Source organism: Dreissena polymorpha, chromosome 4 (genome assembly GCF_020536995.1).
Source record: "Dreissena polymorpha isolate Duluth1 chromosome 4, UMN_Dpol_1.0, whole genome shotgun sequence".
In the NCBI taxonomy this organism is placed as follows: Eukaryota; Metazoa; Mollusca; class Bivalvia; order Myida; family Dreissenidae; genus Dreissena; species Dreissena polymorpha.
In genome coordinates, this window is record NC_068358.1 from 106208678 (window position 1) to 106236060 (window position 27383).

General features: G+C 34.2%; 2 protein-coding genes across 4 annotated transcripts in view; one reads left to right on the plus strand and one right to left on the minus strand.

Moving 5' to 3' along the window:
- LOC127878880 (chondroitin sulfate synthase 1-like) overlaps positions 1–16412 on the minus strand; it is a 56434-nt gene extending 40022 nt beyond the window's left edge. For all 3 annotated transcript variants that reach the window (XR_008048812.1, XR_008048811.1, XM_052425408.1), the window contains exon 1: positions 15197–16412. Coding sequence is in view for 1 of the 3 variants with exons in the window: in XM_052425408.1 (XP_052281368.1) it covers positions 15197–16000 (804 nt within the window). In the remaining 2 variants the exon portion in view is untranslated. The remainder of the gene's footprint in view (positions 1–15196) is intronic.
- Positions 16413–20444: 4032 nt separating this feature from the next.
- The window catches only part of LOC127878878 (regulation of nuclear pre-mRNA domain-containing protein 2-like), a 37885-nt gene continuing 30946 nt past the window's right edge, over positions 20445–27383 (plus strand). The window contains exon 1 of the mRNA XM_052425404.1: positions 20445–20837. Within this exon, the coding sequence (XP_052281364.1) occupies positions 20669–20837 (169 nt within the window). The 5' untranslated portion in view covers positions 20445–20668. The remainder of the gene's footprint in view (positions 20838–27383) is intronic.

Below are 27383 nucleotides of genomic sequence, written 5' to 3' on the forward strand. Positions count from 1 at the left end.
TCTGACTGACTCACTCGCTCACTGACTCACTACCTGAATGACTGACTGATTGAATTAGGCAAATGACCAATTTAATGGCCAGTTGACTGATCATTTTGATCCTTTGCTGATTTGCTGACAGATTAATTTGGACTTATAGTAATATAAGTTTATATAATCATAAACACAAGCTTATTCTGACTGACAATTTACCATTGTTGTCCCTCACATATACCAAGCTAAATGTAGGTATTTTTCTGTATATCATGCACATGTATGAGTCACACATCAGTTCTGCTGACCTAGAGATAACTGTGTCAGGGTGCCATTACATATATTGGCCTGGGTAGGATAAATCCAACCATTCATTTATTTTGGCAGACGACAACTCTCTGCTCTAACACCTGCACAAATTCAAAAGCAAATAATGAATTTTTTTAGTGAAATTAATCATCCCAAAACACAGAAAGTCCCATTCATATTTGCACCAGAAACCCAGACAGACCCAGGAAATTGTGATAATATCTAAGTCTGTTATCTTGATTGACATCTTTACATGTATGTTGAATTGTAAAAGTGTTTTATTAACACAATAAGTGCGGCTTCAAAGAATCAGCGTTTATATTTGCAGGAAATTTATAACTGAAGAACAAATTAAGAAATAATTTGTAAAAGTGTCTTGTTAGTTTATTAGTCAGTGTACAACTTTGATGTTGTTAACAAATATCAAAATAGCATTCATGCACAATTTTGTACTACAAACGGAAAACCTTTTATCAACAATAAATGTAATGAAAATAAAATTATAAAAGCCTTAAAAAAATGCAATTGATGTAAATTCAGTTATCTTGTAAAAAGTTTAAAATCTATTTCAATATTCTGCTTTATTCTTCAAAATCCTATAACTTTAATAAAGAAATATTAATTTAAATCATTTGAAATATTAATTTAAATAATTGAAGTAATTAAATTATTAATTTAAATTAAATATGTATTTGCTTCAATTCCTGTTGATCAATATTATACTTTCTTGAGGTAATTAAATTTAGTCTGAAACAGCATCAGATTTTTTTGTGCGAAAATGCCAAAGTTCAGAATACTTGTAAAAATGACAGTGTTTTCCGCACACATCTGACTGTGAAATAGCCTAAACTAATTAAATTAAACTAAGTCCTAACTTTCCGCAAATAAAAGTGTATTTTCAGCATACAAAATCAAACTTTCCGCATACAAAATTCTACTTTCCGCATGTAAAACCAAATGTCCGCAAAAATATGCAGACAAATTATGCGGACATTTGTCCGCAATCTCATAAAAAATCAAATGTCCGCATATTTTCAGTCTTTTTCCGCATTATTCCGCATATTTTCTTCATAATTCTGCATATTTTCACATATTTTTACTCCTTTTCCGCATGCAAGTGTGGAAAATGTACAGCCGGGTAAAAACAGAATTACAGGACATGCGTATTCACAAAATTAAATTAGAAACTTCCAGAGGTTTTATGCAACTTTAATCAACCTATTAATACATGTTATACATGTACATTCAAGCTAGCATCCCCCATATATCCATAGTCATATTCATGATTATTTTGTCAATTGAGAAAACATGAATACAGCAATATGTAGCTTTAGTAATAAACCCTTTACCACTTAGATACATATTTAACCCTTTAACACTTAGATACGTATTTTGAGGCATTTGTAGTCCCTTAAAAAGCTTAATGTAATTAAATACCTTTCTTACTAGATTTAAGTTTTAAAGGCTTCATTTCCAACCCTTAGATACTGATGAGCAGCAAACAGCATAAAAAATGAACAGACTGCGAGTTACTCAAAAGCAAATAATGTTAAGCAGGTATTTTTCATATCATAGGTACATCACAAATAAGACACTGAGGTGACATAAATGTAACTCAAATCATGCTTCTCAACACAATTGGCATAATATGTATTACAATTCTGAAAAGAATACTGCCCACAAAAATCCCCAAGAACACCATTGGCAAATGAAAATATCCATACCATAGCATAGTCTGCATAATCAGAATACAATGAACATATTGTAAGGCAGACATCATGATTTTAGACAGAAGGCAGACATCAGAAGTTGTTCTTCATAAATATTGCCTTGGAGTACTGGTCTTAACCCATTTATGCCTAGTGGACTCTCCCATCCTTCTTCATTGGATCAATTTATTTCCAAAATTAGGGATGTCATATTTATTTCTATATGTAAACTACATCTTACAGAAATTCCTTTAAGCAAACAGCGCAGACCCTTATGAGATGCGCATCATGCTTATCTGGGTCTACGCTGTTTGCCAAGGCCTTTTTTCTAGATGCTAGGCATAAATGGGTTAATAGAACCTTGTACTCAACAATATACATGTAAATGAGCCTGTGAAATGGAGCTTAATTCATGAGCCTGAAGTGCTGTCACATTTTAGCCTCTGAAGTCCAGACAGGCTAATCAAGGACAACACTTTAAGCTTTTTTTTATTTTCCGTTAAAAGGAAGTCACTTATTAGAGAAAATCAAATTTTGTTTAAAATGTCATCCACAATAAGCCTGTGCCGACTGCTAACTTGGGATGACTTTTTTGTACATGTCTTAAGCCCAGTTTTCCCAGACAAAGGCTCATATGTCAATGATGTTCATAGGGGAAGATTAAAAATACAAATTTGCAGGGTGCTGCTAAAAAGGAGCAGGGTGAAATCAGTTCATTTACATAAATGGATTATATTTTCAGAAAAAATGTTTCAACATCCTCCTTTCTTCCAACATTTTCCCACTTCCAACACACCACTCCTTCCAATACCCCATTCCCTTCCAATACCCCATTCCTTTCCAAGACCCCTTTCCTTTCCAATACCTCATTAAAATCCAATACCTCATTAAATTCCAATACCCCATTCCCTTCCAATACCCCCATTCACTACATACAATGACCCACTCCCAGCCATTACACTTCATCCCTTCAATTCCAACACCTCCTCCTTCAAACTCCCCCAGCCCTTCCAAAATTCCTATCCCTTTCAACATCCCTTCCTTCAAACACTCCCTCTCTACAAACATCCCACTCCCTGCAACAATCCCCTTCCTTTTTACTCCCTGCAACAATCCCCTTCCTTTTTACACCTACAAGATTGCAATGATTCATATAGATCCTAAAGGCTGGAAGAGCCTTACATTTTGTGCATGTACATCTTAAATAAATTAACATTGAATGAATTTCAAGCAGCTAGAAGTGAAACTAGAGCATTATCTACATTTGCACATTTTATTGTCACTGTGTTGGACTCTACCTATACAAACAACTGACATATTTTTTAGAACAATATTATTGGTCTGAAAATATAAAAAAACAGCAGCAGTAACTGTGCAAGAAATAAAATTGATTGTAGATTGTATTTCTGTTCAGCAAACATATAATTCATTCAATTTTCAAGATCTGATAATGATTATTGTCTCAAGATATATCTTACAACTCAAAGGAGCAAGACATGACTGTGAGATTCTTATCATAAATCTACCCAGGTGTAGTAAACACCAGACCTAAGTTTGTTCAGACACTCCTTCTATTGGTGCAAGATCCACCATGTATAATGCAATTATCCAAGGCTTCATGTCTCTTACTTATTTGGGGCCTTACTAAATGGGCTGTGTTCTGTGAAAAGGGGGTTTGATGCATGTGCGTATAAAGTGTTGTACCAGATAAGCCTGTGCAGAATCATGGACAACACTTTTCGCTTTTATATTTTTCTTTTACAGAAAGTCTCTTCTTAGAAAAAAATCTAGTTTTTGGCGGAAAATGTCGTCCCTGATCAGCCTATGCAGACTACGCACATGCATAAAAACCCCTTTTGACAGAGCCAAATATATTTTAATCATATATGTAGATGTATACAATTTTCAACATAAATCAACAATATGCCAATTTTATACATTATAAGACTAGGATTATAGCACCTAATACCCTTATAAATAAATCTGATTACTAAATTGTTAGTGTGGCTAATTTGTACTACATATGTCTCAGAAACAAAATTAATGTTGCCCAATGAGAAATTTTATTATGTGAACTTAAAATTTCAAGAAAATCTGTATTAAGGTAGCAGGTGATATATGGATTTAATTTAGATTAAAACAAAATTTGCATAATTAATTTTAAAAAGATTATCTGAGAAAGAATCAAAGACAGAAATTACTATACAAATTACTTTCTTCATTCGGTAATTGAAAACACATGCAGTATGTCTGCAATTTGAAGTGCATTTATGTTTTATCCCTGTGAAAAGCTATGAAGACAGGAACCCAGTCACAATTGAGGTTCATAAATCTATTGTTGACGTCAGACTTTCATCATTAAAACAAAACAAAGCCAAATGTCATTCATCTGTGAAGCTCTTTGTTAAACATTAAACATGAACAGCTTCCTGCTGTTGGCTGGTTTAACATCATATTACAAAGCATGAGAAAGTGGTTGACCTGACCTTTGGGCGGCATGCAATGCTTGTATCACATACTTTGTATGTTATTTCTTGCACAATAAAAACATGTGTTCCCACATTTGAACCATTTTATTAGGCAATTTATCATAATGCTCATGCTAAAAAAAACTGCTTTCATTTGAAGATGCAGAGTCTGGCTTTTATTAAGTCCATCTGTGCTTCAAATACATTTTACACTCAGAATTAATACATGGCAATACAGTAATGTAGTTTGTTCCATAAAATGCAACATGCAATAATTAAATATTTATATATCTTTTTTTTTTAAATATTAAACACTATTTACACTTTACTTCATATCTTGCATCATATTCAAGCCTTTAAAAACACAACTCAATATAATACATTGTTTCCCATGCCTATTTCTGCTACCCATTATCTTAAATGTATGAATTCATTGAAACTTACAGTAGGCTTTTACCAGGACAGAGTTTTGTCTGACAATAATAGACAGAAATATAATGGTATCCAATTATTGTGATATGTCTGGCAAGTTTAAAAAGAAGAGATGCGTGCCTACCGTAGGTTTCCACGTATAGCGCGCACCCGTGTATAGCGCACAGGCTGTTTTTTAAATGCAAAAATGGAGAAAAAAATATTTCAAGACAATAAAACCACCAAATCGGACCGAAAATGGCCGCCATTTTACTATTACACAGTCCAATAATCCGGGGCATTGGAAAGCTTAATTAAGCATTCAAAATAGGAAGCGTCATTATGATTAGGAGTAGGGGTTGCATAGCACTATACTTTTCTGACAATTTTATAATTTTCTTGCAAAAGATTAACAGTCCACGTGCATTTCGTGAAAAACGTGAGAAAATAAGAATTAGTGTACATCGTGTGATTTTTCCTCGGGGAAAGCGTGGGCATTACCGGTAAATTTGAATTACGCATAGAAGACAGGGTTACAATTGTTGAGGTATGCGGGCGAAGGACGATGTCAATATCTCTCTGTGTTGTAGTTCAGGCGATTGCTAACGATAGTTTGAAACACCACAGTTGAACGTTGAATATTTATACACACAAAATGCAATTGCATATTGTCACAAGTCGTGGCACATATTACTCAATATCATCTGCCAATTACGAAGTGCAAAATGATCCCCTTTCACACCTACCGTTACCCGTAAAAAGACCTCGTTCGCACCTACCTTTGCCTGCTCTCGACAACAATCCCCATCGGAATTCATCGAAAAGGAAGTGTTAAAACACAAACAAAGAAATGTCCGCAAGTTTATTCAAACAAATTTATTTTGACAAAACTTCTTCTACAGCGTTCATACCTACCAGTAGCGACTTATGGTTGTTTCGACAATGGCCCGTCAGTCAGTAAGATTATAGGGTGGTGGTTATCTGGAAAAAAAACATGGCGGCCATTTTGATTATTTACGATTACACAACATATTTTTACCAATTTAGCAGCCAGGATAGCGTTGTATCAATGTATAACGCGCATCAACTTTTTAATTTGATTTTTGGAGGTAAAAAACTGCGCGCTATACGTGGAAACCTACGGTATATAAACATGTACTTAATGGCTTATTGTAAGAAACATGTGAATGCATTACAATCACTACTCATGTTTTGACCGTTCTCTAGGATACTGCGAGGCATGGAACTCCCTTTACCACTTAGATACATATTTTGATGTGTTTGTAGTCCTTTACAAAGTTAAATTTAATTAAAGACCTTTCTTACTAGATTCATGTATTAAAGGCTTCATTTCCAACCCTTGGATACTGAAGAGCAGCAAACAGCATAAAACCTAACAGACTGCGAATTACTCACAGGCTGTTCTGGTTTAATGCTGTTTGCATATAGCCATTTCCACTTTGCATCTGAGTGGGAAAGGGATAGCTGTACAGAAAAAGCTTTTTTTCCACTATTTGACACACAAATGTTCATTTTCCAAGCCTAACAGCACGGGCCACCATATCATTAACATATTTTGCAACACAATTCAAATCTTCGAGCAAGTACATTTAAGACATCTGTTCTATCCCTTGGCTTTTTAAAATTCTTAATGTAGTTTTATAAATATTGTTATGTTTACAAGCAAGAGGACCAAAGACAATGCATGCTCACCTGAGACCCAAAGATATTGATCTGATCATCTTCGATTGAGATGTTTGTGTAATAAATGTGACTCCTCACAAAGCTTTTTTACCCATTATGGCACAGATTTTATGTGGGCAGTGACATATTTGAAAACGTTTTCTGACCACTAGTTTCAAAATTAAGCAGATAACTGGTAAACTGTTGTAACACAGTCAAAAATTGGTTTAAATACCTGATAATAATTACATGTATTTTTCATCATGTCATACCTTCAAAACTTATTTTGAACCCAGAAAAAAGGAAAAGGGTTCAGGGCAAATTTTATAGAGTTTGGGAAAAAAATGTGACTTTTAGAGTGTTCCCATGGATTAACAAACGCCATAGACGAAAAACTTCCCCGCCTCCAGACAGCCATGTTTTTCATCCGACTGGAGCCATTTTCACGACTGTGCAGAGATATCATGAAGAATAAAAAAGGCTTACAAGATGTCCCACTGCCTTTACTTTGCATATCTACGGGTCTGTCGATTCACAAAGTGAAACCTAAAAAATAATCCTCCAAAAAATCCCAATTAAACAAAAAATGTTACAAAAAAAGTGCCTAATTATTATTATATCTCAAATTAGGCCACGACTAATATATATCTTGGTTTACAAAACCGCCGACCCTAATTTTTGGAAAATGGAAAAAAAGATATCGGAAAATCTTCTTTTTTAAATATATTTTATTCCCGACCGCACTGAAAAACGAGTGAAACGAGAAAAAAAACAATCCGGTTTGAGTACGGTTGCGAATAAAATCAAGTAAGTACAATCAACGATTGGTTCACATATATTGCAGAGATCGGGATATATTTCAATGTGACACATTATGTACCAGTCCTTTTATGGGCACTTTTCAAAATTTATTTCGGGTAAAAATTACAGACATAAGGAAAATCAGGGTCAGTAAAATGTCGACCCCATCAAATTTTTTTTCCGAGTCTGTGACACAACTATATTGTTTAACATGTTAATTATATTAAACAAAGCCGATATTATAGTAGATAAAAAAGTATTACTTTGCAATTTGATAATTAGTATAAATAATCCAATAAAACACTGCCATTATTTATGATATATGTGTTTAGGAATTTTCTAAACACGTCCCCCATAGTTAGGAACTGTACAGAAAGTTTGGAAATCGGAACAAATCGGTATATCTAGGAAAATCATTGATAAATGTATTTGTCGTTTCAATGCTTAGGGCCCAGTAATTTCGGCAAATCGGAACTCAACTTGCGTAAAACACCTGCTCAATTAACCGTTAAACTCCGCCTCCGTTCTCTGCAAAAGATTCGAAGGCGGAGCTATGCAAGTGCTATTATTAAATTGGAGGATTGCAATTGAGAAACAAACACACGATTGGTTCGGCATGTTGATTGCTAGACAAAGGAAACCAATTTTGTCTGCGCGTAATTTGTCGTTATTATTGCTTCAGCCAGAAAGCAGCTTTCCTTTGATGATGTCAAATTGTCAATTTACACAGACTGCAAATTTTCGGAAGACTTTAACTGACTCCTTGTTTACAATTCCAGTAAAAAAACACTTGCTAACATTAAACTTTGGATTAAATTATCAAAATAAAGCAAAAGCGAATTTGACAAATATGATTAAATTAATTCGCGTTAGTTCAAATAAGATGTTTTGCGTTGTAAATCAACGAGTTTTCATGACAACAACAACTTTAACAAACATAATCCTGACGACGCGGAGATCGATCGACCTCGATTTTTTTCATGGACGATCTAATAAGTCGAGTACGAGCAAACACATAATTTGTGTATGAGTAGTTTATCTTATATAAGATTTATGCAACGGGCATCTCATTGCGTAATGGTGTGCATCGAATTACAGAAATGAAGCGCAGTTTTTCGTTTTAATGGGAGAAGAACGCATGTCATGTAATGGAGTGTTTAAAATTGCCTGATGTTACAAAAGGTGCTTTTAGGACTCATTGCATTTGAAGGTATAGATGTGTTTCATTGCCTTATTTGATTTTTTGCCTCTGTGTTAAGGTTATAAAAGATATGTTGTCTTTGTTCTGATGTTATTATTATTAACTTTTTTTTCCAATGTTTTTTTGTGTTTTTTTCGACCGCCCGATGGACCATTTTCAAAATAATTTTTGTAAACCAATAAAAAAAAAGTCGTGGCCTTAATTCCAATTACATCTATATATACTACAAAAAAAGTAACTACATGTATAATGTATATGAGTTTGTTCCTATAATTTTAATTTTTACAAAGAGTTATATAATTTATATTGAATAAGTTTTTCACAAATCAGTGACTTTTGAGGCATTATAAATCCCTATCCGGAAATTGCATTTTTACCAAAATAGCCAGGAAAACACATGTGCTTAAATTTTATTAATCTTAGTTAAAATTTTACTATGATACTGCACTTTATGTTATGCTTTCCGGTGGTATATACAGAAATATCAGTGAATTAAAACTGATTATTCACTGTTTCAAACCGTGAAAACTATCAATAATTACAATGAAATGACGTCACTATTCCAGCCAATTTCTTCAGTGAAACTCTTTTACAATGTAAATATACGGTGAAAAAAAGCTTTAAATAAAAAGAAAATTTGTTGGATTCAGAGGAATATCGATTTTAGTTCACAAGTGGTGATAGAAAATATTATATATAGAAAATACTTAATATTTTCTATGTAAAGTTGATATTCCACCGAATCCAACAAATATCTTCTATGTATTTAGATTTAATTAAATACATAATATAATAAGCTGAAATGAGTTATTCTTACAAATAAAAGTATTCTTCTGCTAAAAATATTCAAAATACTATCTCAAATCAGAATATCCTGGCCATATTAAAACACCAGTATTCAAAGAGCCTTTCCAGTGTTGAGCACCATATTTTATGCAAATACTTTTATTGGTACATTTTGTCAACACACAGTTTCTGTGTACCTAATAAACTAATTGTTGGAATGTCCACTTAAGACTCTTAACAATGTGTGACAATAAACCTTCTGGTATTCAGGCTTAAATAAGCTTTGACCCTGTTGTATTTAAAGGGGCCTTTTCACAGATTTTGGCATTTTTTAACTTATTCATTAAATGCTTTATATCGATAAATGTAAACATTGGATCGTAAAAGCTCCAGTAAAAAATCAAGAATAAAATTAAAAAAAGGAAAAGAACATTGCCCGGAACAGGTTTCTAACCAGTGACCCCTGGAGTCCTGCCAGAGTCCTGAAGTAAAAACGCTCTAGCCTACTGAGCTATTCCGCCGACTACACGTCCTAGACGTATTTTATACCTTATATAAGCAATCTTCGTAGTTTCACAAAATTTAACGACAAAAACAGAACTCTCCAAATTATTCAATCGTTTCGTGTTGCAACGCTTTATAATTTTTAGGTTTTAAAATCGTCAAAAGATGCATATAATGGCTATATTAGACCATGGTAAATGTTCAGTATTACTGTTTCCTCACAATTATCATAACTAAAACGAAAATTTGCGAATTTGAAACAACTTTTTTCAATTTTGTCAATTTACCAAAGCGTGAAAAGATCCCTTTAAACCACATTCTTGTACGTAGCTATGGAATTTAGGACACTGTGCTCTATTGGACCTTTTTTAAAAACAAGATTCAATCAGTGGTTGAAATTAAAAGGCAACCAAGTCAAGTAATTTCAATACATGTTTATTATGAAAAGTTTAAATCCTTCACAAAATTCATTAAAAACCAACAATAGACAACAGTGTTTTGGGGAATGACCCCTGAAACATTTGCATTGAGAAAAAAGGCGTTGTGACTTTAATGACTAAAATGTAGAAATTTTGTTGTATTTCTTTGCTTAAAAATACAGTCAAAAACCAAATGGATCAAACTAGCTTGGCATGAATTTTTGGTTGGCTTGAACACTCCTAGAAGCACCAATTTTGTATATATATAGCTACATTTATATATATACATTTCTGTCGGATGGCTCGAATTCGCAAGGGTCGCATTAACGGATTGCTCAAACTGTTTACACAGTCCCGGTCACAATTTTCACTTCAGGACCCATAAAGCTGTTAATTAATAAGGAGTGCTTGAATAAAAGCTTGCCATAATTACAAATATGTCATTGACTCAATCTTAATTGATATGAGTAAAAGATGACACTTTATATACAATCTGTACACAATTTGTACTAGGTCAACTTGATAGAATAGAAAACTTTGTATTTATACATCATGTCATTCTTAAAAAGTGAATAAATAAGTTCATGTTGTGCTGTTTAATATTTTAGCAATGTGCGTACAATTCTTACCTATGTTTTGTTTCTTAGTGCCGTTTCTTAACTATTTTAGGCTTCTTGATAATGTGTTCCCTTAACATATTATCTGTAAACACCATAGGCATCCAGGGTAAAAGAAAAGACTTCAGACAAGTATTTCAATATCTAAAAGATAAAAAATGTGATATTCTGTATTGAAGATACGCATTTTGTTTTCGATTAATATAATACTATTTACTCAGAATTGGGGGGGGGGAATGTTTTATGAGTTATGGCCCTTCCAACTCCAGCAGTATTGCAATATTTTCTTTCAAAGAAACTTGATCAACTCCAGAAAACAGTCAGACTGCTATATGCTACACTACTTGTACCGGGAGCGTATTATTAAAGATGTACCATAAAATTTGTTCATCTCATACTGGATAGAAAGAGGATATTAATATATACATGTATAATGGTGTGTGGGGACCTTCAATTGTGAATTTTAGATACTATGAGATTGGGAATTGAGCTGACAATGATATAACTCAACTATTGACATATCAGTGGGGTTTTTTGCTTTTATTTGTTACAGCCTGTGCCATTTGAATTGGGAAAATTAGCGCGATCAACCATGAAATTGGGAAAAAGAGTGTGATAAAACATGAAATTGGGAAAAATTAAGCATTATAAATATGATTATAAGTAAAAGAATTTTAATTATTTTTAAGTGCATGTTCAGGGTTTTTTCTAGCCATTTTGGGAAAAGGAGTCTGGTCAAATTGGGATTGTTTTAATTGATAAAAGTGGCAAAGTCGGAAATTATTTATCGACAAAAAAGGACTAAATTAAAGTTATGTATTTTGTAGGATGTATAAATAAAAAGTTGAGATTTAGAGTTAAGAAATCATAAGTCATAAGAGACTTCTTTCTTTAAAAAAAAGAGTGTTTTTTTTTGGGGGGGGGATATTGGGCTTTTTGGGGGAAATTTTTGTCAGTTTTTGGGAAAAAACGTTGATTTTTGCAATTGGGAAGCAGCCGAAAATTGGTGGTAATTTTTATCAAAAAAATCACTGCATATAGTTATGGGTTTTGAGCAACCACATCAAGAGGGTCTTATAATGGGTCGATGTATTTATCCACGTGTGTGTCTGTGGTATGCATCCAGTGAAAATCTGGTGATAACCGGGAAATTCAGTTTAACACATTTTTAATGGTTAGGGGTTAATCAGAAAACTGAATTACATACATGATCAACAATATTACATAAGCTACAAAGATTGTGTTTGCTTGTTACACATAATCCCTTTGTTGACCGAGAAACTTGGACCTTATCCCTAAATAGTACTTGTTAAACAATATTTAAGTACCTGAAATTAAGCAGCAATTTTATTGTCTGGGTGAAGAATGTATAATATTAGAACATTGTACATGTATACAGCATTTATATGTCTTAAGCACCATGCTGGTAATATATCCATGGCCTAAAATTCCTATTAAATGGTTTCACTTGCAGATTTTTATAAAAATGAAGCAGTTAGGTACAGAAATTGTGTTATATCCATTTGGCTGATAATCTTCATGTTAAGTATTTCCTGTCTTAAGAAAGTTCTGATTAGAATAATTATTCACAAGTTTCAACTTAAATGTAAGCAATAAATATATTTCCAAATTTAACATAAATTGACACACAAAAAACACAAATTCACAGGTATACAATGTAGGTCATATTGTAAAATGTGTGAGATAAAGCCAAGAGTGTCAACTGTTAACAATCAATGTACTAACAAACTGCAAGAGAGAATGTGGTTGTTACAAAAGGGAGCCTTACCTGCTTACCGCACTCATAATTTACTTTGTTGTATTTTGTACACATGGCGGCATCGAACTAGCAGATTCTTTTTTTGCTCGTCCGGACCTTTATTTTATTTGTCTAAGACAATAAGACTACTGTTACTGTAAGTGTGGAGTCCTGACACTGGGACTATTGTTGATATTATGTATGCTTGATATTATGCCGCAAGAGGGCAAAATATCTTTGGAATTTTCCAAACTGATTGTGATTTAATGTTTGCTCTTAGACTCAAGGAATAGTTCCAATGGTCTTTCAGAGCTCCAGATAAGGATTTGTGAAATTAGTAACGGTACTGCCACTGACAGAAAGAAAAGGAGTACGCTGAAAATCAATTTGTACCTGTACTACCATATCCAAAATAGAGGTAGTACTGTACTACCCGTGTTCTTGGATATTGAAGGGTGTATAACTGACTTTACAGAAACATTTGCAGCAAGTATAATAAATATATTTAGCTTCTTAAACAATTACTTTATAAGGTTTTCCATTCTGAATTATGATCATTTAAACTCATGACTTAATACTATTTCTTTTATTTCCTTGACAAAAAATACCAGCCAACTAGTAAGCTAAGTAAATGAATACTAATGTCACTTGTCTCATCTCAAAAGAATAATTGCTTTAGCAGTTAACTGTCAAATCATATTTGGTTTTCCAATCTTCCACAGTTTTTGTTTGGATCCATTTCCTGTTGTTTTTTCTTACGTTTTTAGCCACCGATGCAATCAAATCGATTAATATCGGTGCGACAATGTCTTGTTCTGGGTTTACAGATTGAATGTCAGGATGGTTAAGACGACTGTATGTAGCCATTATATGACAAACAAGAAATGTGTCAACAGGACACGGATGCCCCCAACTGTAACTATGTCACTGCATAAAAGTATTACTGTGTAAACGCTTGGTATAAGTTGTTAGCTTTTTTCAAATCCTAAACGCAGATTACGAACCTAAACATGGACCCTAAGTTCAAGGTCAAGGTCACAGGGGTCAAAATTTGTGTGCTTATGGAAAGGCCTTGTCCATTACACATGCATGCCAAATATGAAATTGCTATCTGAAGCGACATAGAAATTATGAGCATTTTTCGAAATCTAAACGCAAAGTGTGACGGACAGACGGATGGATAGACGAACGGACAGTCCGATCACTATATGCCCTCCTTCGGGGGCATAAAAATGTCTTAGAATATCAAGATAAATCAGAAAGCCACATAAGCTAGAGAGCAGACAACATGCTTAATCCTTGAAATGCACTAAGTGACCCTGTGACCTGGTTTTTGACCCGGCATGACCAATATTCGAACTTGACCTAGATATTGTCCTAATACAACTTCTTACCAAGTTTAGTAAAGATCAGATGAAAACTACTTCAATTAGAGAGCGGACACCATGCTAAATCCTTGAAATGCACTAAGTGACCCAGTGACCTAGTTTTTGACCCGGCATGACCCATATTCAAACTTGACCTAGATATTGTCTTGATACAACTTCTGACCAAGTTTGGTAAAGATCGGATGAAAACTACTTCAATTAGAAAGCGGACACCATGCTAAATCCTTGAAATGCACGAAGTGACCCCGTGACCTAGTTTTTGACCAGCATGACCATTATTCGAACTTGACCAAGATATTGTCTGGATACAGCTTCTGACCAAGTTTGGTAAAGATCGAATGAAAACTATTTGAATAAGAGATCGGACACTAAGTGTGACCGACCGACCGACCGACAGTGCGAAAACTATATACCCCCTTTTCTTCGAAATGGGGGCATAAAACGTGTGTGTTTTTTAACTGCTTTTGAGTTTAGCCGGCCTTCCCATGCGCGCAGACATAATGTTTTTGGCGGGTTTACGAGTAATTGGAAATCAAACGATAGAATAGACAATAATACCAGAACCCAGTCTACAACTTTTCGGTAATTTAAATTTACGAAAAGCGCCGTTAGGTTAGAGACCGACAAATCACGCTGCACTGACGCGGACGTATCTGTACGGCCAGAATGTTTTTGCAAATGCGTAAAAGGAAAATTAAAGTCGTAATTGTACGTCCAGTTTATAAAAATTAATGCGTAAACCTTCACGAAAAAGCTGTATTAATGGCCGTCAGCCCTTATCTGGAGCTCTGGTATTTTCCCTGCTAAAAATTCATGCAGACTGCATCTTCATAAACATCACAAAACCTTGCAAGGGTTGTCTAAAGCAGAGTCTGGTCAGGATTGAAGGTTGTCACATTTACATGTAATATGTTTGGTCAATGTGTGACACATTTGTGCTTTTGTTTGCCTTAATGTTTAAAATTACTTGAAAACAGACCCTTAAGAGTTTATTACACAGTCATTATTAGACCAAATTTGTTTAATAGGTATTCTCAGTACATCTTGTCCCATTGGTGCAAAAAGGTACCCTTTTTTGCACCAATGGGGTAAAATAATAATGAAAGTAACCATAGCTATATAACTTACTTAGATATCTAACAAATATGCAATAAATATTGTATACTACCTCAAAGGACCATGTGCATGGAATTCCAGCAAATTTTTGAACGCATCTTCCAATCTCTACATCTTCATGGTTAGTATATAAATTGTTAACACAATATTTCAAATGTGGTGCAATTAGTCGCAGAGTTTCGTGACTGAACACCATTCCAGTTCCACCCATGCAGTAATTGTCTGTACTTCCAAGACTGAGAAGTCCAATCTCATCCTTCATTCCTACGCCAGCCTGACCAATGTACTGAGGTTTAGAGCTGTTGATAGAGCGTAAGAATCTTTCTAATTTGTCTCCTTTGATAAATATATCATCATCTGCTCTCATGAACCATTCATACTTATTGATGTAGTGATCACTCATGTATTTCAACATAGAAAACGACTTCTTCTGTGGTGGATACGAGTCATCAACATTTGCCAGACTAACGATTGGAATGTCATATTTCGATGTTGAACCTTCACTTGAGAAAAATACGACTTTACCGTTAACACCTCTTGCCCAGGTTTGATATGCTGCAACGGCCCTTGTATCTAAATATTTTTTGGCAGTCATAATCCCAATAAATAAGAACCCTTTTTCATCTTTTTCCTCAATGATAACATTATTTTCAAAGCTTTTTTCATTATTTATAGCAACATCATTAGAATTTGATGTTGGATTTAAGCTTTCTAAACAACATCGGGACTTGGAAAATGTTGGCGAGCAAGGTATAAATTTATTACGACACCATGTTGAGATTAAAAATCCAAAACAAAGTCCAAAAACTGCACCAGCAACAAAATTCATTGAATGTTTATGTTTTGTCTTGGCCATAATGCTTGTTCCTTTTTACTCAATTGCATTGGAACACAAACCACAGTTATCTCTTATGTCGCTGTTCACAGGAATCCACATATATTTATACACATACATAGTTTTACTTTTATTAAATTTTACCTATGATTACATATACATTTAAAATAAAACATACTGCTATTCATCCTTTATCCATTGTCCGGTTTCATTTTAGCCAAATTTCAGTCGTTTTCTTTTCAATTTCATGACCAAAGTTAAATAACAAATTTCACAACTTTTATACATGATTCCAACTAACTGGTGACACGTTCCGAAGGTAAACTCCTCCTTTATATGCAAATAACATCCAATAATTACTTGACATTTTCATTGGAGTGTTTTCATTCATGGAAAAATATCGGTCGATGTTTTCTTCTTTCAGCAAGCTTATCCTAGAAACATTCGGAAATGTTCGGCTAGTAACCGGAAACACACGAGCAAACATGAAGGTTACAATATACTAAATACTCGTTTCATGTAGGGCTGTACTCTCTAAAAAAATATCATAGTTGACCCGAAGGCATGTTTTACATCTTAAACTATTGTTCGGGTTTTATTTTTCGGAGATAATGGTAGGGCATAAATAGGTGTTCACGACCGAATCCCTGAAATATGATAAACTTGGAGACTTTAGTAAAGCCTTGCACTGAAAAAGGTTACATTCCACTAAGAAACGGCCGAAAAAAAAGTTGCAAAAACAGTCGATTTTGATTAGCGTCAAGTTCTTTTTTGGTTTGAACATGACATATCTTTTTTATTGCATAAATCGATTTCGCTTAGAATGGCCTTTAAGAAAAGGTATGGTTATGGGGGTCTCTATGTGCAAAATGTTACATTTATTTTCGCTCAAAGTTGTCGCTTTTACATTGAATTATATAGGGAAACTATTTAGTATATTGTGACCTGAATGTGTTTTTAAAACTGAAAGTAAACATCCGGTTACAAAACAAGAAAATGTTACAAATTAACAAAGACCTATTACACTATAAAATATGAATCTTAAATAAATAATAAAACGACGAATTTATATTTCAAAAGCAAATATATAGTATATTTAAACTGTAAATGTCAACCCAAAGATATATCGGTTCGTGGGCAAAACGGTCATAAATAACAGAAACTGTCAAACTCTTCGCAGTTATACCCCCTTTATCTCTCCAGAACAGGAAACATATTCAGTTTGAATCTGTTGTTTAATTCATATAAATGGTAAGATTTTCTAGAAAGTGGTTGTTTAAAATATATTTTGAAACGTCAAAACTGGAAAATAAAACAGAAAATAAACACTCAACATAACAAGTATAATATCATTTGAATCGACTATAATCACTGTTTTTTGCAGTGAAATAAGATCACTTCTTACAGTCTTGCTGCAATTTTATATCATCTATGCCCGGAAGTATTAAAATCTAAGCGCAGAGGCTGAATTCATCTTTCAATAATATATAAATTTGGGTCTGTGTGAAAAGATTTTAGCAGAGACGTAGATCTCTGGTTTTAGGGATGTGGAATGCACCCAAATTATAACTCTTGATCCCCTAATTTTATAATTTATGCCCGAATTTGTTATTATTTTAAAACTAGTAATATAAATTCACATAAGGACTATCCATCCAACACCTTTGTATGTGTTCAGCGTGATTTATGGGGAGGGGGGTCTCAGTGTGAAATTAACACCTGTGGTATTTCCTCAGGACATTTTTAATTCAACAGTAGAACATGTTCCATACTACTAAATGCAGATACAAATTTTTCAACTGGTCCTTATTCATTTAATTTTAGATAACCATCATGTCACTGTTATCAAATACAATACATTCAGTTAAAAAGATTGTATCATAAAGAATGTTTTAATGTTTTACATTTTAAAGTTCCATTCACTTCTATATGGCTGGATGCAAACCAGAGCATTGAACGTTTGAGGCATGATGACAATAAAATAAGCATCTGCTACATCTCCTATTTGACATAGAGAGATATCATCATATATTTAAAAATTTAGATTATCACTATGCACTGTCAGAAAGAAGCAGTTATAATGGTTGTAGAAGACACAGTTACAGAACTCGGTTGTGTATGGATATTTCAGCTATATAAAATAGCACATGTTTTATTGTTTTAGAGAAATAAAAATCTTTTATCTAATAGGTGAAAAACGATTAAGATATAAGATCATAATTTTGATTAAATATGAGATTCATTTTTATCCGGATAAATTTTGTACAAAAAATATGCGCACCACATGACGAATAACGTGCGTAGTTAAGAGTAAATTTATTTGGTAACATTCTCACGCTTTGTTTGACACCAATAATCTCATAATTACACAATTTATAAATAAAAACATTGCCAAAGTTTGGGTGAACGACCTATACGGTCAACGGAAAGCTGGATTTAAACGCATGCTGAAACTATCACTTAGCCCAGAAATGATCACAAAGCACACACACACGTAAATAAATATTAATCTCATTGCGTTACAATTCAGATTAAAAGGCAATATACACGAATGTCAATTAATTTTCATTGTGATGGTATTTCTTTTTGGTTCTAATACTCAACAGAGAAATAGAATTGCAACTTTCTCTGCAATGAAAAAAGGAAGTTTAAGCTTTTTCGCAAAAATCCCGTCTTGTTAACAAGATTGCAGAACCTAGCAGCATCAAATAATACATCATCATGAGCATCTTAATAAGAAACCGTAAAACAATGGTTTACATGCCTGGCAAGATATCTTGGGTGTTTATGCAGCTGAGCGAAATATTTCAGCCAAAAAACTTGGGGTAAATGATCAAATTGCAAACGTGTAACGCAAAAAGTCTTAATTATCTGTGAAGAGACAGTAAAAGCGCTATCAGTTCAATTTTGTTTTCTTCGCAAGTCCGATAGCCGATCTGTCGTAGGTCGAATGCATAACTGTTGTGAATACTCACCTTTATCAGTTGATTGTCCCCGCTTTAGTACGATCGTTGAATTTTAACAAGAAATATAGCAAGCACAAACAGATTTTATACATAATAAACATAATGTTAAGGGAGTTTTTTTATATAGATATTTGAAATGCAAAAGCACACATGTTCATTTCAAATTTATATTATTAGTAGTAATTTAAAATAATTATATGTATTAGCAATTCAACATAGGCATTCATACCTGTGCCCATCGGGAGATTCGACATCTAAAATTCTACTGGGAAAATCAGTCAGGAGAGAGAGAGAGAGAGAGAGAGAGAGAGAGGGAGAGGAAGAGGGAGAGGGAGAGAGAGAGACTTTCACAAGCGCCTGCATGCTCTGATCCGAATAATTATGCATTCGACTTCGACCAATCAATTATCAATAACACAGTAACAAACGAACTATGCTTATATATATCTGCATTTATTTTGTGTATATTTCAGACTGCGAGAATGGCTTCAGCACAATGAATAGATTAAAAATCGTGCTCGTATTAAGTCTGCTGTCCTTAATTCTCTGATGATTTTGTCAGCGTTGAAGGGCCATACATTTGGCCAATTGACATCGAATGGTGTATGCCTGACAACAGGACAAGGAACTGAGAACAGTCTTTTGAAGTTAACATTAAATACCTGTATTTTTCGTTAAACGATTTACTTGTATTTTTATTGTTTTTAATCATTTTTGTGCTCTAATGCCTTTTGTTATTTTGCTTGTAATTTAATATTACATTATATCATTTTAATGAAAATGAAAGAAAATGATGGAGAAAAAAACAAATAAATAATATAAATGCTGTGTTCTAATAGCTTCAAAGATGTGTAGACTTAAGTCAAGAACATATACAAAATATTTTAAAAATTGACACGCCTAAGGGGACCCGCCCGCTTCCGCACAGGTCAGCGGCAAGACATTGTGGAAGCGGGTGGTGCAGATGCGGGCGGGACCCTTTAGGCGTGTCCATTTTTTAATGTTATAGGGTATAAGTTGGCTCATCAATATTTATGAAAGCACAATTTTCTCACACAGTTACGCCACAGTTGTAAATGTGCAGGTTATGATATTCCGTTGGTCCCGATTATGTTTGTTTGTTTCGTTGAACTTAACGCCGATTTGAACATAATTTCACCAATATAAAATCAGTGAGTTTAACAACTAGCTTGTTGAATAGGATATACAGTCTACCAGTTACAAGTGCAGGTACTAATTGCAATAACTCAAAAATGCCCGTGATTAATCAATTATTTGGGATATTAGGCGTAGAAAAAAATCATAAACCAGCCCCACACAAGTTTTGTTTCCTGTCCGTATATCGAACCCGCAATCCTCGGATTTGTAGTCCAGCGCTCTATCTTCTAAGATATAAAGCCCGGAGGTGTCCGAACTATTAATTTGATACGCATTGCAGGCTACAAAAATAGTTTGCCAAACGGACCATATGGTCTTGACCGAATTAACTGGGGAACCGTTTTATCGTGGGATGTATTATTTTCTGCTATCCAGGCAAAATGGCTGACAAGCGTGAAAAATCAAATAGTACATATCAGTTTGCAATTAAACTCTTCTTCTATACATGAATAAAACAATTAAGTTGTTTAGTGTGGCCCCGTCTTATCTAAGAAACGGTACTTTGCATTTTAGTGAGTGCGACTGCAAACAATACTGGTTGTCCAAGTTATAATCAGACTACAAAATGGCGGATGCTAAAGCGAAAGGGACGATTTCAGAAGAAGCAATTGAAAAGAAGATGATGTCATTCAATAATTCGCAAGACAGTGTTCAAGCGATGTCATTGTGGATAATGCACAATAAAGCGCACCACCAAAAGATTGTTAACACATGGCTGAACGTTTTAAAGAAGTGTATGTTATTGATTTGTGTTTTACCTTTGGTTTTACTTTCAGTTTTCACCTGAAAACAATTATTTGATTTGTCAAAGATTTTGGTATGTAATTGTTGACCTTGTCACATGATATATATTGTTCTTGGAAACACTATGCTTTTGAATTTGATCCTTTTGCATAATGATAATTTCTATTGATGAAAAGTAGTATAATTGACACAAACAATTTTAATGCAGGTCTGTTCTACTGGTCGTGTACGTAATTCCGGCCTGTACGTAAAAAAATCGGCCACCTGTGTTAAATAATTTTATGATCTAAGCATACACATTTTGCTGATTTTTATTAAAATCAACTTGAAAACCAACCCTTTTCTCAATATTTTGCAAATTAAAGAAGCATATCACTGTGAACTTTTATATCAAAATGTCACAATTGTAGGACAATGTTTTTGTCATGTGGGAAAAGTGACATCAGCAATATTTGTATAACTTATATTTATATAAGAAACAAATATATTTGTTAAAATTGTTGTTATTTTTTATCTAATAAACTTTAACTAAGGTATTTTCAATTAATTGTATAAAAACATATTCAAAACATAAAAATTAAGACCTAATATATACTTTTTTAATATATGAATTACCTCCCTTGATTAGAATAATAATAGGTTATTTGTTGTAAAATTAAATACAAGCGTTTACTAAAAATCGACAATGAAGTCAACTTTTTATACAAAATGTGTTTAATTTCTTAGCTGTATTAATTTTTTTTGATAAAACATATTAAAAACAAATAGATTTTAGGAATTTGCAGTTGCCAATTGACAGTGCTTGTTTACTATATTTATTAAGATAGGTAGGGGGAGTAACTGGTATATAATGTCGCATATATTTTAAGTTTCAAGTGAAAATTTTTAGTTTGTGTAAACCTTTATTAATACTCCTAAAATGAGGACATTTGTCTAAAGATATTGCTTTGTAATTTTACCTGCAGATTAAACTAAAAGGTGGCCGATTTTTTAGGTACAATTGCCCTATGAAAATTGATAGTTTATATGTCATTAATTTCTGTTCATAAAAGTAACATACACTGATCTAATTCTATTGAAATTTTCATGCTAGATGAGTTTTTGACCCAGGATTATATATGCAGGGGGACGCTGGGTGAAAGGGGAAAAAAAGAGTGCGAAAGAAAGATATTAGGGGAAAAAATAAAAACTGTTCATTTCAATGTCTATAACTCATCAAAAGAGACTTGTCTCTGTCCTTTTTGTTCTTAAACACATTTAACAGGTATTAAAGTCAAAGTCCTTAATAAAGTTGCAGGTGTAGATCTAATAATGGGAAATGTTTTCAACTATATTTTTGTACTGGGGCCGGGGAACGATGTCAATTTTGTGATTTCAATTTCATGATGAATGGGTTGACGATCTTGATTTGCTACAGTATTGGAAGGGAAAGGAGCAGCAGCTGCCGATTGTCTACTTTCACTTTCACAATGTTCGATGTTGATTACCTCGGAATCCTGCTGGGTTATAACGGTTTTCGATGATTCTTTCTTAAAAAATGCCTCGATGCGTTCAGTATCTTCCGAGTTCGAATGTTTTATTTTGTTTGTGTAAGAACGCTAATTGTGAGACATTTTTTTCTGTTTTCACGTTTATACCTCGGCTTGCACATAGCCCGGATGAAAATTCGACTGGTTTCCGGTAATTAATTGACGAAACACCCTTCTCGCGCAAGACCGGTATCCAGTAAAATAGTCACATGATTATTACGATTAGTTGCCCAGTTTACATGACGTTATTTAAGAGCTATATTTAGAATAACTGGGATTCCCAGATGTTGTGTGTTCGTCTGGAGAGAGAGAGCGCGAATTCGTTGTACATGGTGCAAATTGGATAATTGTCGAATGCCCCAAGGAAAAATAAACATTTCTTTGAGAGAAAATATTATATTTTGGTGAAAAATGATATTTTTGGTGGGGAAATTGTATTTTAAGGGGAAAAATTCTGGTAGGGGAAGACGCCGAATATCGGCGTCACTTTCTTAGTAAAAAAAACCCCTGATATGTGAAGTTTAGTTTCAACCAGTTGCCTAGAACAAAAGATTTTGTTAAAATAGTCCCAAAAGTGGCTGGAATTACGTACACGACCAGTATTTATTTGTAATAAAGACCTACGGCTCCTCACACATATACATATATATTAGGACAATAGTGTGTACTTAAATGGTTGGCATGGCATCTTAACATATTGTAGTGAAACAAGGTCACTTCCAACAGCCTTTCTTTTGGGCTAGCTCTTTAAAAACACGGTTCGAGTGTCTGACTACAACTTCTGGAGATTGCAGGTTCAATCCCCAGTCGGAGCTCAGGATGTTTCACTTTAATGGCAACAAGGTGAACGATATAGTGGGCATGAGCTTTTTAATGGTTTCTCGGTAAGCCATGCGGATGCAATACCTGCTGTAGTGGGCGTGTCTGGGCCTTGAAACATTAAGAGGGGGAGGAGTGTAGTTAAAAAAGGCAGTGCTCTAGCTAAGCCTAAATTTGAGGGCGCCCCGCCCTGCCCTTCCAACCTCTGCCCTGCCCCCCTCCCCCCCCCCCCATTTTTTTTTTTCATATGATAATTGATAAATCTCTTATTACATTACAAGTAACTAATTTATTTTTCATTGTAGACATTATATTTAAATGATTTAATATTAATGGGAATAATATATTCTAACAATTATTAATAACATATGAATTAAAATGCATGTGGAAGCATTCCAGAAAAGCCCGCGCACTCGAAAGTGCCCTTTTGACAAAATTCTACGTATCGAAAGTGCCCTTTTGGCTAAAAAGCCACCCTGCCCTTTTTAAATCCTAGCTGGAGCACTGAATAAGGTCACTTCAAACAGCCTTGCTGTTGGGCTAGCTCTTGAGCGACGCGGTTAGAGTGTCTGACTACCACTCTGGAGGTCGAAGGTTCATTCCCCCGGTCGGAGCTCAGGATTTTTAACCAGGTTTTCCGAAGGAAAAAACTGGTTTTTAGATTGGCGAATGTCGGCGGCAGGCGGGCTGACGGAACAAGCTTGTCCGGGCCGTAACTTTGTCGTTCATTGTGAGATATATAAATCATTTGGCACATTTGTTCACCATCATTAGAGGGTGTATCGCGTTAAAGAATGACGTCGATATCTCCAAGGTCAAGGTCACACTTTGAGTTCAAAGGTCAAAAATGGTCATAAATGAGCTTGTCCGGGCCATAACTATGTCATTCATTGTGAGATCAGGGACATAGATAACCAGCGTACTTGTGTTATTACGCTATTAAAATAACCAAAAACGTAATAACATTCAAAATAAAGCGTACAAAAACGCAAATAAAAATTTAATAATGTTATTCCAGTAAAAAACCTTGCGTCACAAAACGCAATTCTTACCAACACCGGGCGTATTTTTACACTGGTTATTTTCGGTACAAAAATGTATCAGATAGTTTATATGCCGTCCTATGAAGAAAAGAAGGCAGTCTTTTCCAGTGGTTATCAGTCTTTGGGGTATAATCACCGTATTATTGTTATTATTCGTAGACCCGTCTGATTTCTACTTTCATTTTCAAGGTATTCAACTCAAAATGACCCGAAATGGGGGTGCACAGCCATAACTTCATCAATTGTGCAGCGATTTTCACGAACTTGGTCTTATTCAACGCAAAAATGAATGAACTTTGATAAGAAATTCAGTAATTGTTTGTTGTTATGTACAGGTACCTTTTTGAATTCCATTTGTATGAATAATATTGTAACCTTAGTAGATTTTTATTATATTATATATGTTATTCCCTAAATAACCCAATTGAGTTAAAAAACCGGGGGTGAAAAACCCAATTAAGCTCAAAGGTAGGGGGTGAAAATTTTTGCTAAAACTATTGAATTTACAAGAACCCATTTGTTGTCAAAAACAGGGGGTGAATTACCAAATACACTGCAACGCCGATATATCGCGGTTGGTGGGGTCCAAAGATCGCGAGCGCGATATATCGGGCGCGCGATATAACTCGGGAAATGTCTAACTTAATTGTATTGCGGTTAATTTGTCAAATTTCCCCAGTGTTTACATTTTATATATGGCGCTGCTTCATATTTGTTTATAGTAATAATTGCAAACCAATTCTACAATAAACATTTTCATAACTACATACGTAGCTGTATTTTATGTTAAATGCAGATACGTATGTATATTATATTTTTTATTTTCATTTACGATTGCTCGCGAATCAGCTAAAAAGAAGAATTCTTGCCGTTAAAAAAAACCATATAAATGATAATTGTGCATAGATTCGAATTTACCCTTATAAATAGTCCTTATGAAGGAATTGAAACAGCGTAACGGTAACGATATACAGCATGTTTGTATTATAATTTATTAAGAGGAAATGTCAATGCCACATAATTTGCGAGATACTGCTGTGCTTTAGTTGACATTTACAACAAAAATTTTAGTGGAAATTAAATTATCTCAAAGTTGTACCCGCTACAAAATTTTTATTTACAAATAAATACACCTACGCCAATTTTCGCGCGCTTTTTATCAGGACAAAGAAATTCATGACCAGTACCGAAATTTAATGATTTATATACCAGTAAACTGCCATTATTACCTTTGCAATGACACTAATTGGTTATTTCTTAAGTGTTAAAAACAACCTTAGCCGTGTGTAATCAACACTGTCACTAATCGACTGTTTTTCACGCTTCACTGCGTTCAATAGTAAGCCGCGAAATATAGGGTGTTAATACAAGCTAGAACCTGTTTTTTGCTGTTATCAAATTCTCAGATTAAAACATGTCATTTAGTGATCATGCTCGTCGGATTTTTGGGAGCCATAGCCAAAGCGCTATATATTGGACAGAGCGAAAATTCTCAGATTAAAACATGTCATTTAGTGATCATGCTCGTCGGATTTTTGGGAGCCATAGCCAAAGCGCTATATATTGGACAGAGCGATATACCGGTCCGCGATATATCGGCGTTGCAGTGTATACTCCCAAAGTTATCTATAGCCCTGTGAGATTTTAAAATCATTTGGCACATTTGTTCACCATCATGAGAAGATGTGTCGCGCGAAAGAATGACTTTGATATCTCCAAGGTCAAGGTCACACTTTGAGTTCAGAGGTCAAATATGGCCATAAATGAGCTTGTCCGGGCCATAACTATGTCATTCATTGTGAGATTTTAAAATCGTTTAACACATTTGTTCACCATCATTGGATGGTGTGTTCCATGAAAGAATTATGTCAATACCTCCAAGGTCAAGGTTGCCACAACTAAAAATATATTTATTTTGAAATAAGGGGGGTGACTTTGAACAATCAGTAACAATGCACATTTTGAGTTGGTCTTCCGTTATCAGACTTTTTTTTCAAATTGAAATCAAGGTTGCCACGAGTAAAAATAGATTGAATCTTACACAAGTGGGGTAACAATCAACATTTTGAATTGTCTCCCTTTATCAGACTTTTTTCAAATTGAAAACCAGGTTTTGTAACAATTTTGTCCCTTGTTCACTTTAATATTATCAATTATGTACAATCCATACATATATATGTACGTCTACGTGTTACACCCGAGCAATCAATCCTGACTATAACTCGCAGGCTCAGTAAACAAAACTGTGTTAAAAATAAGATATTAGTGCAGGTTAAAAGATCAAAGAGGTTTATAGATCAAAGAATGTCATGGAGTATATATTCAATGGTATAACTATAACCCCTGCATACATGTATATCATACACAAAGTCTAAAAGCCTGCGTAAGGTGCATCAAATTTGTATAGTGGAACTTAGGTTATAAAAGTAGGGCCTACAGTAAATTGCCAGAAATTGTAAACCATCTACATGTTATTGGTTTGAAAATGCCTTAACCACAAATTTCCCAATTGCTATTTTGAATGCAATTTAGATGTTTTTAAAATTTTCAACCTGTAGATTTGTAAATATGGGGCCTGTTGCGTCCCTGTGAAACACCAACAACATTTAATGGGATTTTTATACACTGCCTATCTCATTATTCATTTATTGTCTTGAAGAAATTTGGTATTTGAGAACCAAAACAGTCGTAAAATTATTATACCCCCATTACCATTGGTAATGGGGGCTATATAGGAGTCACTTTGTCGGTCTGTCCCAAAATTTCATCCGATCTTCACCAAACTTGGTCACAAGTTGTATCTTGATGATGTATAGGTCAAGTTTGAATATGGGTCATGCCTGGTCAAAAACTAGGTCACAGGGTCACTTAGTGTGTTTTCGTGTGTATCGTTAGATTTTAAAATAACTTGGTACATTTGTTCACCATCATGGGATGGTGTGTCACGTGAAAAAAGTATGTTGATATCTCCAAGGTCAAGGCCACACTTGGAGTTCAAGGGTCAAATGCTTGTCCGGGCCATAACTTTATCATTTATTGTGAGATTTTAAAATCATTTGGCAAATTTGTTCACCATTATGGGACGTTGTGTCTCGCGAAATAATTACGTCGATATCTCCAAGGTAAAGGTCACACATTGAGTTCA